The sequence below is a fragment of the Trachypithecus francoisi genome, unplaced genomic scaffold (assembly GCF_009764315.1).
Source record: "Trachypithecus francoisi isolate TF-2019V2 unplaced genomic scaffold, Tfra_2.0 Lachesis_group12, whole genome shotgun sequence".
NCBI classification, from domain to species: Eukaryota; Metazoa; Chordata; class Mammalia; order Primates; family Cercopithecidae; genus Trachypithecus; species Trachypithecus francoisi.
In genome coordinates this window covers 95,428,202-95,442,549 of record NW_022681457.1, presented here as the reverse complement: position 1 = coordinate 95,442,549, position 14,348 = coordinate 95,428,202, and the positions used below count along the sequence as shown (strand labels likewise).

At 47.7% G+C, this 14,348-nt stretch overlaps 1 protein-coding gene across 8 annotated transcripts in view; it reads left to right on the top strand.

The window, feature by feature from the left end:
• Positions 1-14,348, top strand: part of PTPRU (protein tyrosine phosphatase receptor type U) — a 90,161-nt gene that overhangs the window by 57,461 nt on the left and 18,352 nt on the right. For 4 of the 8 annotated variants that reach the window (XM_033227431.1, XM_033227426.1, XM_033227423.1 and 1 more), the window contains 4 exons: positions 9,790-9,980; positions 10,718-10,793; positions 11,295-11,371; positions 13,069-13,086. In XM_033227431.1, coding sequence (XP_033083322.1) covers positions 9,790-9,980; positions 10,718-10,793; positions 11,295-11,371; positions 13,069-13,086 — 362 coding nt within the window. The remainder of the gene's footprint in view (positions 1-9,789; positions 9,981-10,717; positions 10,794-11,294; positions 11,372-13,068; positions 13,087-14,348) is intronic. The other 4 variants (XM_033227427.1, XM_033227428.1, XM_033227424.1 and 1 more) reach the window with 1 other exon arrangement.

The window sequence follows — 14,348 nt, the reverse complement described above, 5'->3', positions numbered from 1 at the left end:
CCCATTGTATGGCTGTATCACAATTGACTTCTTCATTCTGCCATCCATGGGCGTTCGATTGGTTTTTAGTTTTCTTGTTATCACAAATGAGACTGCTATGAATATTCTGATGTGGATCTCTAGATGCACCTGCACACAAGGTTCTAGAAATAGAATCGCTGGATTATGGAGTACATGCATCTTCAGCTTAATAAGAGTGCCAAGTTGCTTTCCAAAGCAACTCTGCCTGTTTTCTTTCCTAGCAGCAGTGTGTAAGAGTTTCTGTTGCTCTACATCAAGATCAAAATTTGCCAGCCTTCTTCACTTCTGCCGCATTGGTTTGTATAAAATGGTAATTCTCTATAGTCTTAATTTGCATTTCACTGATGACTAATGAGGTTGAACAGATTTTCAAGTCATCATTGGCCATTCAGGTCTGTTTTTCTGTGAAATGCCTGTTCATGTCTTTCACCTAATTTTCTATTGGGTTTTCTGTTGCTTTCTTAGTGGTTTTTAGGAGTTCTTCATATTTTTAGGATAATAATCATTTGTCACTTATGAATTGCAAATATCTTCTCCCAATTTGTGGCTCATCTTCCTAGGTTATTTATAGTGTCTTTGGATGAACAGAAGATTTTTATTTTCACGTACTTAAATTCATCAGTCTTTTCTTTGTGATTTCTGCTTTTTGTGTTTTTTAAAGAAGTTTTCCCTACCCAAAGTTATAAAGTATTTTTTTTTTGCTTTTTTTCTAGAACTTATAACATTTTACATTTTATATTTAAATCTTTATCCATCTGGAATTGATTTTTGTGTGTGATGGTATAAATTAAGGATTTTATTTTTTCCATGGCGATAAGCCACTGTCCCAGCATCATTTATTATAGTTCACGCTTTCCCTGCTGATTTGCGGTGCCATCCTTCTCGCACACCACATTTCTACAGATACATGGATCATTTTTCAGTTCCCTGTTTCTTTCATTGGTCGTTTTCGTTGATTCCCAACCACACAGTCTAATTATCGATGCTCTGTAAGTCTTGATATCTGAAACATGAAGCCGTGCCAACTTTGTGCTTCATCAAGGATGTCTTGGCTATTTTTGTTTTCATTCTGTCTCTCTTTCTTAATGAGATAGGGTCTAGCTCTGTCACCCAGGCTGGAGTGCAGTGGCACAATCTGGGCTCACTGCAACCTTCATCTTCCAGGCTTAAGTGATCTCCCGCCCCAGCCTCCCGAGGAGCTGGGACTACAGGGGCACAGCACCATGCACGGCTAATCTTTGCATTTTTTTTTTTTTTTGGTAGAGATGGGGTTTCACTATGTTACTCCAGGCTGGTCTGAAATGCCTGGGCTCCCGTGATCTGCCCGCCTCAGCCTCCCAAAGTGTTGGGATTACAGGCATGAGCCATCACGCCCGGCTAATTCTCTTTGTTATAAATTTTAGAGTCATCTCTTTAAGTTTCTTGAAAAACTTTGTTGGATGGATTTGTATTGAATTTATAGATCAATTTGGGAAGAACCGACATCTTATGAAATTGTCTTTCTACCCATGAAAGTGACGTATATTGCCCCATTTATTTAGGTCTTGAATGTCTTTCAATAATTTTCTCCATAAAATCTTGTATATCTTTTTTTAGATAGATGTCCCTAGGTTCTTTATTTTTGACTTCTATTGCAAATGGTACACTTTTCAAATATTACGTTTCTATTTATTATATAGAGAAATGCGGTTTATTTTTGATCGTATATTGATCTTATACTTCTTTTTTTTTTTTCTTTGAGACGGAGTCTCACTCTGTCACCTAGGCTGGAGTACAGTGGCGCAATCTCGTCTCACTCCAACCTCTGCCTCCCTGGTTCAAGTGATTCTCCTGCCTCAGCCTCCCAAGTAGCTGGAATTACAGACATGCGCCACCACGTCCAGCTAATTTTTGTATCTTTTTAGTAGAGATGGGGTTTCACCATGCTGACCAGGTTAGTCTCGCACTCCCGACCTCAGGTGATCCACCCACCTTGGCCTGTCAAAGTGCTGAGATTACAGGCGTGAGCCACCGTGCCCAGCCTTATATTCATACTTCTTGATATGCTTTCTTATTCTCATTTGTCTGTAGAATGTTTCAGGCTTTCTAAGCAGTTAAAGGATCTGTGAATATCCTTTGCAGAAGAAATAGTTGTTTCTTCTTTCCCGTTTCTTATTCTTTTTTTCCCATGTTTTTCTGGCTGGGATCTTCATTACTATGTTGAATAGAGTGATTGTAGCTGGAATCATTGTCTTCTTTTTCTGATTTTAAAAGGACTGTTTCTAACATTTAAACACAGAATGAAGATTGCTTTGGGTTTTGGTAGAAATGCTTTTATCAGGCTAACCAAGTTTCCTTTAGTTTTTAGTTTGCTGAGAGGTTTTAAGTGGGCATTAAACTTACCAAATACTTTTTTCTGCAATCATTGTGATAATTGTTTTTTCCCCTTTTGTCTGCTAATGGGATTAGTGACATTTTTAGGTTTTAAAAAAAAATTACCTTAAATTCAGGGGATAAATTCAACTCGGTCGTGATGATTATGATGATTCTTTTCTTTAGTTTTTTTTTTTTTAGATGGAGTCTCGCTCTGTAGCCAGGCTGGAGTGCAGTGGCGCAATCTCGGCTCACTGCAACCTCCGCCTCCCGGGTTCAAACAATTCTTCTGCCTCAGCCTCCCAAGTAGCTGGGACTACAGGCGCCTGCCACCACGCCCGGCTAATTTTTGTACGTTTAGTAGAGACGGGGTTTCACCATTTTGGCCAGAATGATCTCGATCTTTTGACCTCGTGATCTGCCCACCTTGGCCTCCCAAAGTGCTGGGATTACAGGCGTGAGCCACCGTGCCTGGCTGATGTTTCTTTTCTTTCTTTCTTTTTTTTTCTTTGAGATAGGGTCTCACTCTGTTGCCCAGGCTGGGCTACAGTGGTATGATCATGGTTCACTGCAACCTCAACCTCCTGGGCTCAAGTGGTCTTCCCACCTCAGCCTCCTGAATAGCTGGGACTACAGGTGCCCACTGCCATGCCTCACTTTTTTTTTTTTTTTTTTTTTGTATTTTTTGTAGAGACAGGGTTTTGTCATGTTGTCCAGGTTGGTCTCGAACCCCTGGGCCCAAGCGATTTACCTGTCTTTGCCTCTCAAAGTGCTGGGATTACAGGTGTGAGCCACTGTGTCTGGCTAGATTTTAAACTTCTAATTTGATATATTTAAAGGACTAAACAACTATTCAGGCTTTCTGGTTTTTTTTTAATAGAAAGTTATATTTTTGATAATTACATTTGTCTAGGTATTTGGTCATTTTATTTGTGTTTTTAAACTCAGTGTTATGCACTTATTAATCACATTATCTTTGTCATCTCTCTCATTAAATTTTCACCATTTTATACCATTTTACCCTGCTTAGTAGCTGTTTTTGTTTTGTTTTGTTTTGTTTTTTGTTTTGAAATGGGGTCTCACTCTGTTGCCCAGGCTGGAGTGCAGTGATGCGATCCCGGCTCACTGCAACCCTCTGCCTCCCGGGTTCAAGTGATTCTCCTGCCTCAGCCTCCCTAGTAGCTGGGATTACAGGCACCCACCACCATGCCTGGCTAATTTTTGTATTTTTTGTAGAGACGGGGTTTCAGCATGTTGGCCAGGCTGGTCTCAAACTCCTGACCTCAAGTGATCCGTCCACCTTGGCCTCCCAAGGTGTTGGGATTACAGACGTGAGCCACCGTGCCTGCCTGCTTAGTAGCTGTTATTAACCCTTCAACTTACAAATGAGGAAATAGAGGTTTGGAGAGGGGAAGTCACTTGTCCAGATTAAAGAGCCAGAAAGTTGCAGAGTCAGGACTTAAATGCAAATCTTTCTGAATTGCAAACTTGTTTCTACTGCATCATGCTGCACCTTGGGGGATGGGTAGGATTCAGACCGCAGAGATGGGAAGGAAAGGGCATTTGTAGAGGAGGCACAGTATGTGCAAATGTGTGATGACGGGCACAGGAGGAGATAGGGAGAGGTGCGACTGCACTGAATCCTCCAGTGTGTGCTAGAGAGAGCAGGAGATCGGGGTGGTGTGGGCTCATGCCTAGCTGCTGACTCTTACTGAGAGATAGAGGCAGGAAACATGGGCTCTGCTCCTGGGATTCACTGATGAGATGGGGAGTCAGGACTGACCCAGGGAAGTCGGGACCAGGCTAATTGCTATGTGGATAGTGGGGACAATCAGTGCTGTCAGTTTTGAGAAAATATGCCCTTGGGCAGGAATGGTCAGCATTTTGGTGAGATGGGTACGGTTGGAGATGGGATGGTGAGGAGGAAGGGGCACTGAGCTTGGGCAGAGGTGATGGTTGGAAACTCCAAATGTGTCCAGGTGCTAGGCACAGTGGTTCACACCTGTAATCCCAGCACTTTAGGAGGCAGAGGCAGGCAGATCGCTTGAGGTTAGGAGTTCAAGACCAGCCTGGCTAACATGGTGAAACTCCGTCTCTACTAAAAATACAAAAATTAGCCGGGCATGGTGGCGGGCGCCTGAAATCCCAGCTACTTGGGAGGTTGAGGCACAAGAATTGCTTGAACCTAGGAGGCAGACGTTGCAGTGAGCCGAGATCACTCCACTGTACTCCAGCCTGGGAGACAGAGAAAGACTCTGTCTCAAAAAAGAAAAAAAAAAAAAATGTGTCCAGGAGATGAGCTGAGCTGAGCCTCAGCACCTTCTCTCTCTTTCTTCTTCTCTGCCCTCCACATGCCGGTCTGGCTTCCACTTCCTTCTTTTCCAAACAGTAGAGGCCAGGTTTTTTGGTTTAGAATGGAAAGCCGTGTTGATTTTAGTGCATCCTTCTGTGCAAATTTTAAATGAAGGACTTATCACCGTGGGTAACTGATGGCGGGGCTGGTGTGAAGAAGCCAGATGGAACCTTCCCAAGGTGTTGGAATGAGCCCCGTTGTCTCTGAAGTCCTGCCTGCGAAAACCCTCAGATCCTCCTGGGCCTTGTCTGTCTGGAGCTATTGACTCCTGTGGGTGCCAGTTGGTGTTGGCCAAATTGTTTGTCAAATAAGTGCCAGTTTTTCTCATGCCCATCAATGCGCCCTAATCAGGGAAGCAGAGAGGGCAGTGGGGACAGCAGGGTCTCAGAGTCAGGTGAATTCAAGCCTGGGTTTGAATCCTAGTGCTGCCATTTAATGAGTGAGTAGCTTAACTCTTCTGGGCCTCAGTTTTCTCGTTTGCACAAGAGGAACAATGATAGTGCCCCCGCCATAGGGATGTTCTAGGGAATAAGTGACTTAAGAATTGTGCAGGGCACTCAATATGTTAGATATGGCTAGCCCTTATTACAGGTTGTGCTTCTTTAGGAAAGAAACTTACTTGCTAATTGCAAACAGTGGAGGAAAAGCTTGGGGTGCTACCAAATGGTATAACTGGGGGCCTCTCTTCATCTGAGGGTGGTGGGAATCAGGGGAAGTGCCCATCGCTGAGGGAGGACTGAGGATTTTCATTTCCAGATGAGGAGACTGAGACCCAGAGAGGTCAAGGAACTTGAGCCAGAAATTGAATTCAGGTCTCTCTGACTCCAAACCTAGTGTTCTTTTTTCTGGGCCTCGGTCCTCCCCATAAAACGTCAGCTGTCCAGTGGCTACTCACAGAAGATGTTCCACAGTCACGATGGAGCCAGGAAGGGCCTGGGAGAGCCCTGGGGTGGAGACTTTGAAGGTGGGCCTCTGGGCAAACTGGTCCTTAGGGGTAGGGGATGGGATGGGGTAGGAAGTGTGTCTCAAGTCCCACAGGGGAACTCATAGGCAAGGAGAGTAGAGACCTGTCCTCTCTGGGCCCAGAAATTGGAGGGTCCTCTTGGGAACATCATCATCCTGTCCTTTCCCGGTGGTCTTATTTGTAGAACATTGTTCTTAGGCTCAGCTGTCAGCTGCCCAGATGTGGCTCTGGCTTTCCAGGTGGGACTTTTTACTTGTTCTCAGCCACTGTGTGCTGATTGCATGCCTCCTTGTGGGGCTGTGCCAGGGCTGCCACCCCTTCAGGATCTCTGGGATAAACTCTTTGGTTCTCTGCCACCCTCATTTGCTCCTTTCTCTGCCAGGAGAGCTCTCTGTGGAGCTGTTGGCCCACTTTCCACAAAGAGCACAAGGGCTTCTCCATCTCGCCAGTTTCTTCTCTGAGTTCTTTAAGCCAACAGAAGTCCCTCTTCTTGAAACTGTTGCACTTGTCTTGTGTGTGTGTTATGGACGGTCCTTGGAATCATCTTTTCAAGTTGCCTTTTAGGTTCCAGATCCAAGATCTTACAGCAGAGAAGGACCAAGACTCTCGTCAGCCAGCTGCCCTGGCTTTCTGGCACTCAGGAGCTTCCTTCTTTTCCTGGAAATGACTAGTAATGTCAACAGCTGCCCTTGCAGGTGCACGCTGTGTGCCAGGCACTGGGCTGCGTGCTTTATATACATTATTATATTTAATATTTACATCATCATATTGGATTGTAACAATTTTTACCTTCACTTGACATGTAAGAATGGAAGTTTGGAGAGAGTAAGTAACATTCTCACGGTCACATACAGAGCTGGGAATTCATCTGAAGTCTGACTCCAGAGCCCATCTCTCAGAGTCTACATTGCACTGTGTTCCCCTGAGGATGTTTCATGAAATAAACAAGAAAAGCCCTCCGTGGCGAAAGATGTTTATGGAACATTGCTGTTTCCACTCCTCTCTTGAAGATTTAAAATGCACACAAACACGCCAAAAGCCCCGAGAGGTCTTGCAGGGAAGAAACCTGTTTGTTTTTGTTTAAACTAGAATTTCACAGACTCCTTTAAAACACAGAATTCCTCTTCCTCCTCTTGCTCTTCTCTTTAATGGGATACCACTTAATGATCTCGCGTCCCTACTATTTTCTGAAACACTCTGGCAACCACCATATTAGGCCGGTCTGTTCTCTTTGGACCTCAATTTCCCCATCTGTAAAATTAAGGGTTTGGGCATCCCACCACAATGGCATAACTGGTACTTGATTTGCCATCCAGCTGTAAGCAACCAGAAATCCAGCTAAAATATAGGAATCAGTTGCTTTCAGACATTGAACTATAGACAGCTCAAGACTGTGCTTCCTGAGAGCAGAGAAACAAATGAGGTGAGGCCATCTTCAAACCATGGCACAGGAAGGTGGAACCCAAGCACAATGCGGCAGCCTCACTGACCTGGTTGGAGTTTGGGGAAGTTGGGCTCATCAGGGGGTCTCCTGGTGATCCTGCATTCATTCTGCCAGTTAGTTGTTGAGTAGGAATTCTAGGCCAGGCACTGGAGAGGGTTCTTGCAGGGAGGGTCATTTCAGCTGAGAGTTGAAGGATGAGTATGAGTTCATCAGGCAAGAAAAGTAGGGGGAGGAGGGATTTTGGAGGGAGAAGGACAGCATATGTGAAGGCACAGGGAGTAGGGGCATGTATCTAAGCCCCACTGACAGTCCCCCACTGAACCCTGCCAGCTTAGACCTGGGCAGAGATTGGCTCGAAAATGGGAGGGCTGGACTTGGAATAAGCCCCTTGCAGCCTCACCCAGGGCAGCAGGAGGGACATGAGTACAGTCATGCACCGCATAATGAAGTTTTGATCAACAATGGACCGCATATACCATGGTGGTCCTATAAGATTATAACGGAGTTGAAAAACTCCTATGACCTAGTGACATTGTAGCCATCATAATGTCGTCGTGCAATACATTACTCACTGGTTTGTGGTGATGCTGGAATAAACCTACTGCATTGTCAGTTGTAAAAAAAGTTTAGCACATATAATTATGTGCAGTACGTAATAGTTAATAATAATGACTGTATTACTGGTTTATGTATTTAATATACTATACTTTTAATCATTATTTTAGAGTGTACTTATTTTTAAAAAAGTTAACTGTAAAACAGCCTCTGGCAGGTCCTTCAGGAAGTGTCCCAGAAGAAGGCACCGTTTTCATAGGCGATGACAGCTACATGTGTGTTATTGCCCCTAAAGACCTCCCAGTGGGACAAGATCCATGGAGGTGGGAGACAGCGATACTGATGATCCTGACCCTGTGCAGGCCTAGGCTAATGTATGTGTGTGTGTGTGTGTGTGTGTGTGTGTGTGTGTGTGTCTTAGTTTTTAACAAAAAATTTTAAAAAACCAAAAAAAAATTTTAAGTAGAAAAAAGTGTGTCGAATAAAGATAGAAAATATTTTTGTGCAGCTGTACTATGTGCATGTGTCATTATAAAAGTCAAAAAATTCCAATTAAAACATTTCAGTAGGCTACGGTTAATTTATTATTGAAGAAAGAAAACTATTTTTAAATAAATGTATTGTAGCCTAAGCATACAGTGTTTATAAAGCTCATGGTACTGTACAGGAATATTCTAGGCCTTCATATTCACTTACCAGTCACTCAGTGGCTCACCCAGGGCAGCTTCCAGTCCTGCAGCTCCACTCATGGTAAATTGCCTTATACAGGTGTACCATTTATTATGTTTTTTGTTTTGTTTTTTTTTTTCTTTTGAGACGGAGTCTTGCAAAAGACTCCGTTGCCTGGGCTGGAGTGCAGTGGCGCAATCTCGGCTCACTGCAACCTCTGCCTCCAAGGTTCAAGTGATTCTCCTGCCTCAGCCTCCCAGGTAGCTGGGATTACAGGCTTGTGCCAACACACCCAGCTAACTTTTTGTATTTTTAGTAGAGACAGGATTTTACCATGTTGTCCAGGTTGGTCTCAAACTCCTGACCTCGTGATTCTCCTGCCTCGGCCTCCCAAAGTGCTGGGATTACAGGTTTGAGCCACCGTGCCCGGCCCATTTATTGTTTTATAGCATATTTTTACTGTGCATTTTCTGTGTTTAGATACGTAAATACTTACCATTGTGTTATAATTGCCTACAGTATTCAGTACAGGTTTGTAGCGTAGGAGCAATAGGCTATGCTGTTCAGTCCAGGTCTGTGGAGTGGGCTGTACCATCTGGGTTTGTGTAAATACATTCTGTGGTGTTCTCACAAAGACCAAATCACCTAACAATGCGTTTTCCAGAACGTATCCCTGTGGTTAAGCAATGCATGAGTATTAAGTGAGTGAGTGGAAGTGTGTGTCCCAAGGCGGGTATGGCTGTTTTCTCAGTTCCGGGACCTAATCTCCAAGACCAGAGTGGGACGTCCTTGGGAATGCTGAGCAGAACAGCCAGGGACAGGGTGGTCCTGGGGGCTGCGGGGAGGGTGGTTTCCCAGGGTGTGTGAGGAGCTACGCAACTCTCCCATTGGCTGCGGCCCCGCACGGGCTGACAGTGGAACTGCCTGTGCAGGAGACAGGCTCCTATTCAGGTGCCTCGCGTTAATCTGCAGAGGGGTTGGCAGTAGCTGCTAATTTCCAATTTGCTTGTCTTTGAATGGGGGTAATTGCTGGGAGTTGCCAGTGTTCCAGGTTGTTCTCTGGAAGAAGGGGAGGAAGAAGGGGCTGTCTGTCGTGGGCTCGGCGGAGCGCTGCCTTCTGCAGGGAGTGCGGTGAAGCCTCATGGGGTGGAGTGAGGGGATAATGGAATCATAGCCAGGCTGGACCACAAGGGCCCTTGGAGACCACTTGATCTGACCTGCTCATTCTACAGGTGGAACTGAGATTCGGAGGGAGGGGATGTGCCCAGGACCACACAGGGTGGGCCTGACTAGGTGCTTGGCTCCAGCCAGCAACCCAGCCATCCTTGGCATTGGCTGTGCCTCCCTTCCCCCATAGCCCCCCAGTCTCTCCAGGGCCCCCAAGGCTGGGGCGTGTGTGTCAAGAACTGCTTTGTCTTTCTCTGACTGCAGGAGACCAGCGCAGCGGTGGGGTCACTGAGGCCAGCAGCCTCCTGGGGGGCTCCCCGAGGCGTCCCTGTGGCCGGAAGGGCTCCCCGTACCACACGGGGCAGCTGCACCCTGCAGTGCGTGTGGCGGACCTTCTGCAGCACATCAACCAGATGAAGACGGCTGAGGGTTACGGCTTCAAGCAGGAGTACGAGGTGCACGCCGGCCCCGGGCCAGCAGGACCCCTGCGGAGGCCTCACCTGGTTCTCACTCTCTGTAGACTCTGACCCTGGCAACCCTCAGCCTAGCCCTGGTTGGACCCCTGCTCTGACAGTTCCCAACTCAACCTTTTTGCCCTTGACTCTGACCCTCATCTGAATTTTAGACTGATATGGTTTTTCACTCTCATGCTAACCCTGATTTGAAATCTGACCTTGAATCTCGTCTCCATCTCTATGTGGATTGTGATCGGGATCCTTATTCTGTCCCTAATCTGAACCTGCCCACCGACACTGACCTTGACCTAATCCCAGCCTGACATTGGTCCTGAGTGTCATCCTAAGCTCCATTTGAACTCTGGATCTCATCTCACCTCTGTCTGAACTCCGACATCGCCCTTATCCTAATCTAAATTTGACCCCCACCTTTACCTTCTTTCTAATCCTTATTCTAAGCCTGACCCTTATTCCAAAATGTCTTTGAACCCTGACCCTCTTTTCCTCTTTTCTCATTTCCCTTCCCCCCACACGCCTTGGTTTTGACCCTGGTCCCTGGCTGGCTTTATGATAAAAGGACCCACAGTGACAGTGACTTTATCTCAGGCCCAAGTTCAGCTTGAACCTGGCCCTGATTGTCCCACTCCCATCCTGCCTACATCATCCCCATTGAGGGGAAGGGGCCCTATGAGTGAGGGTCCCTCTCTCCCACTGACCACCACTTCCCCTTCTGGTAGAGCTTCTTTGAAGGCTGGGACGCCACAAAGAAGAAAGACAAGGTCAAGGGCAGCCGGCAGGAGCCCATGCCTGCCTGTGAGTCCTGGGGAAGGGCCTGGGGTCCAGGGCAGTGGGCGGGAGGGCATCAGGAAGGGGAGCACAGCCAGGGTGAGCTGGGGCGGCCTCAGAGATGATAGTAGCATTGGCCACCTTTTATTGAGGGCCTGCCACACGCCACGCCCTGTGCTTATTTCATTTATTCCCGTCAATTCCCCTGTGAAGCGGGCAATACTATAATCCCCGTTTTACAGATAAGGAAACTGAGGCTTGGGAGATTAAGATTCCTGCTCAAGGTCTCAGAGCTAGTAATTGCCTGAGCAGCATACACTCTTGAGCCTCCTTGACTCCATAGCCCAGACTGTACCCCCTGGTGTGTCCTGCCTCCCATGGTGCCCAGAGACTACTGGTAAGCCCTGAGACTCTAGGTTCCCTGGTGGCCCTGCCTGTGCCCTATCCCCAGCCTCCAGGAATCCCTCCCTGACTGCCTAGCTCTGGGCTCCCCAGTTCAGCCCCTGCCCACCTGCTCTGTGTTTACAGATGATCGGCACCGAGTGAAACTGCACCCGATGCTGGGAGACCCCAATGCTGACTACATTAATGCCAACTACATAGATGTGAGTGCCTTGCCCTGTCATTTCTGCAGACCTTGCCCTGCCCGCTCCAGGCTTACTATCCAGGCAGGGCAGAAACCTGTTGGGATAAATGGGGGTTCAAGTGGCTGAGTTTGGAGTGCCCCCATCTCTGCAGTCAGTGCCAGGGTGCTCAGAGGAGGGAGGACAGTGGGCAGCAGATTCTGGAAGGCTTTCTGTAGGCTGGAGTTGGCCTGAGAGATGAGGTGCTTTAGGGAAGCAGAGCAAAGGGAAGAGGCAGACAGCTAGGCCAAGAGGTGAGGAAGGCGGGAGGCATGGAGAATGGGATTCTCACCGTGCACCGTGAGGCTGAAGAGGTAGGCAGGGGCTGGATTGTGAAGACCTCAAATGGTAGGCTCAGGAGTGGGGGCTTTTTCCTAGGGGCACCAGGGAGTTGTTAAAGTGTTTTGACCATAATCAGAGTGGTCCTTTAAGAATAATAACACACGTTTATCCAGCATGTACTGGGTGCCAAGCACTGTGCTAAGTACTTTACACCCAAGATCTCCTTTTCTGTAATTCCTCCACCCACCCTCCGAGGCACTTAGCACCATGACCTCACTTTACAGGTGAGGAAACCGGGGCTCAGAGACGCGAAGCGACTTGTCCCGGGTTGCACAGCTAGTGAGTGGTAAAGAAAGGACTCAAATCTCAGCCTGTCTTTGTCTCTAAAGCCTTTGCTGCTGTGAGGCTGTCCTGCCCCCTGCTGTAGCAACAGGACTTGGATGGATGGGAGGGAGGGGCCAGAGACAGAGTAGGCAGCTAGGAGGCTTGGGCTTGGGTGTCAAGGAGAGGTGATGAGTCTACTCCCTAGGTGTGGAAGAGGGGTGAGATGGGACAGGGCCCCTAACCCCTACAGCAAACCAAGTCTGGGAGAGCATCATTTAATCACGTATGAAATAAATTTTAAGCACTTCCTTTGTGCCACGTATTGTGCTGGGCACCAGGGATACAGATGTGAACAAGACAGTCATGACCTCTGCTTTCCTTGAACGTATCTATTCGAGTGGGTGAGACAGATAGACATTTCTACAAATCAAAATAACTTCAGATTAGATGAGCAAGCGCAGGCCAGGAGAGAGATCATACAGATTGAGTGTTACACAGCAGGCTAGTGGCAGAGCCAGGGCTGGTGTGGCGGGCTTTGTGGAGGAAGCAGGGCTTGAGCTGCCTCTAGGTGACTGGAGAGGAGAGGGAAGAGTATCCCGGGTGGGGAGCTGCCTAAGCAAAGGCCTGGGGGGCCAGGCAGAGCAAGGCACAGGTCTGGGAGCCGAGGTAGTCAGGGCTTCTGGAGGTGGCCTCTCCTCTCCCTCTTCTTCTCCTCCTCCTGGGGCCAGATGTGCCATGCCATGTTTCCCAGAATCCCTTGCTGCCTCCCCCACTCATCCTATCCCTTGGTTGGAGTCAGGGCCAGGCCTGGCCTCGCAGACTTGGGCAGCTTTGGTGACAGTGGGCCTCTCCTTGGTCTTGTCAAGGTCCCAGTTGGCTTCTCTTGGGCCCTGGCAGGGACACACCACTCCCCACTCTGTGGCTCAGCCCAGCCCAGCCTGCCCGTCTCCGCTCTGCCTGCCCTGCTCACATCACCCATTCTGGCCACTCCTGTGCTCCGTCCACCTCCATCTGCCCCTGGCCTAATATCTGTCTCTTTTGCTTTGTACTGTTCCCTCACTGGAATCATTAAGATTCGGATAAACCGAGAAGTAAGTATCTCTCTCCCCTTCTCCTCCTCCTCCTCTTCCTCCTGTCTGTCTGACTGGCTGTATCTCAGACTCTCAGTCTCTGGCTGTCTCTCTCTCTCTCTGTCTCTGTCCTTCCTTTCTACTTATGTGCCCAGCACCAACCGTCCATTTCAGCAGCCTGGCCAGGGGCCGCCCAGGGCTGAAGATTCGAGAGTGTTCCTATTGTAAGCAGTTCCCTCCCATCCTTCACTGCCTTGAGCAGGGGCAGCAGTGTTGGGGGTGCTTCCCCTGCCCCATTCTGCACTGGTCACCACTGTCTGTCACCTTCCTTCCCTGGTCCCGCCATTCCCAAGGAGTCCTCCCTAGCTGCACCTTCTACAGGACCCTTTGGAGGGTGCAGGGGAAGCTGCCCTGGAGGGCCCTGTTTCTGCTGCTTGAGGGTCAAGATCTTGGACAGCCCCAGGTCAGCCTCCTAAAACTACTTTCCCTAGTGTTCAAATACCTTCATGATCAGTTTGCCTGAAACTCAACCCCGACCATTTTACCCTCAATTTAGCCTTAATTTGAATGTTTTTTGGAGGGAGCAGTTTAGATATTCTGTTTTTTAAAATTATGCATTTTTTTTTTTCCTTTTTGAGACAGTTTCACTTTTGTTGCCCAGGCTGGAGTGTAGTGGCACGATCTTGGCTCACTGCAACCTCTGCCTCCCTGGTTCAAGTGATTCTCCTGCCTCAGCCTCCCAAGTAATTGGGATTATAGGCATGCACCACCACGCCCAGCTAATTTTTGTATTTTTACTACAGATGGGGTTTCACCATGTTAGGCTGGTCTCAAACTCCTGACCTTAGGTGATCCACCTGCCTTGGCCTCGCAAAGTGCTGGGATTACAGGCATGAGCCACCACACCTGGCCCATTTTTTAGCCTTTTAAAATTAAAAAAATAACTACCATAATTCATCTAGCTATTCTCTGATTTGATTTCTTTTTTCTTTTTTTTTGAGACAGGTTCTTGCTCTGTCACCTAGGCTGGAGGGCAGGGGTGTGATAATGGCTCACTGCAGCCTTGAACTCGTATGCACAAGCAATCCTCTTACCTCAGCCTACTGAGTAGCTGGGACTACAGGTGTGTGCTGCCATGCCTGGCTAATTTTTTTCATTTTTTTTTTAAAGAGATGGGGTCTTCCCAGCACTTTGGGAAGCCAAGGCAGGCAGATTGCTTGAGTCCAGGAGTTCGAGACCAGCGTGGGCAACATAGTGAGATTGTCTCTACAAAAAATACAAAA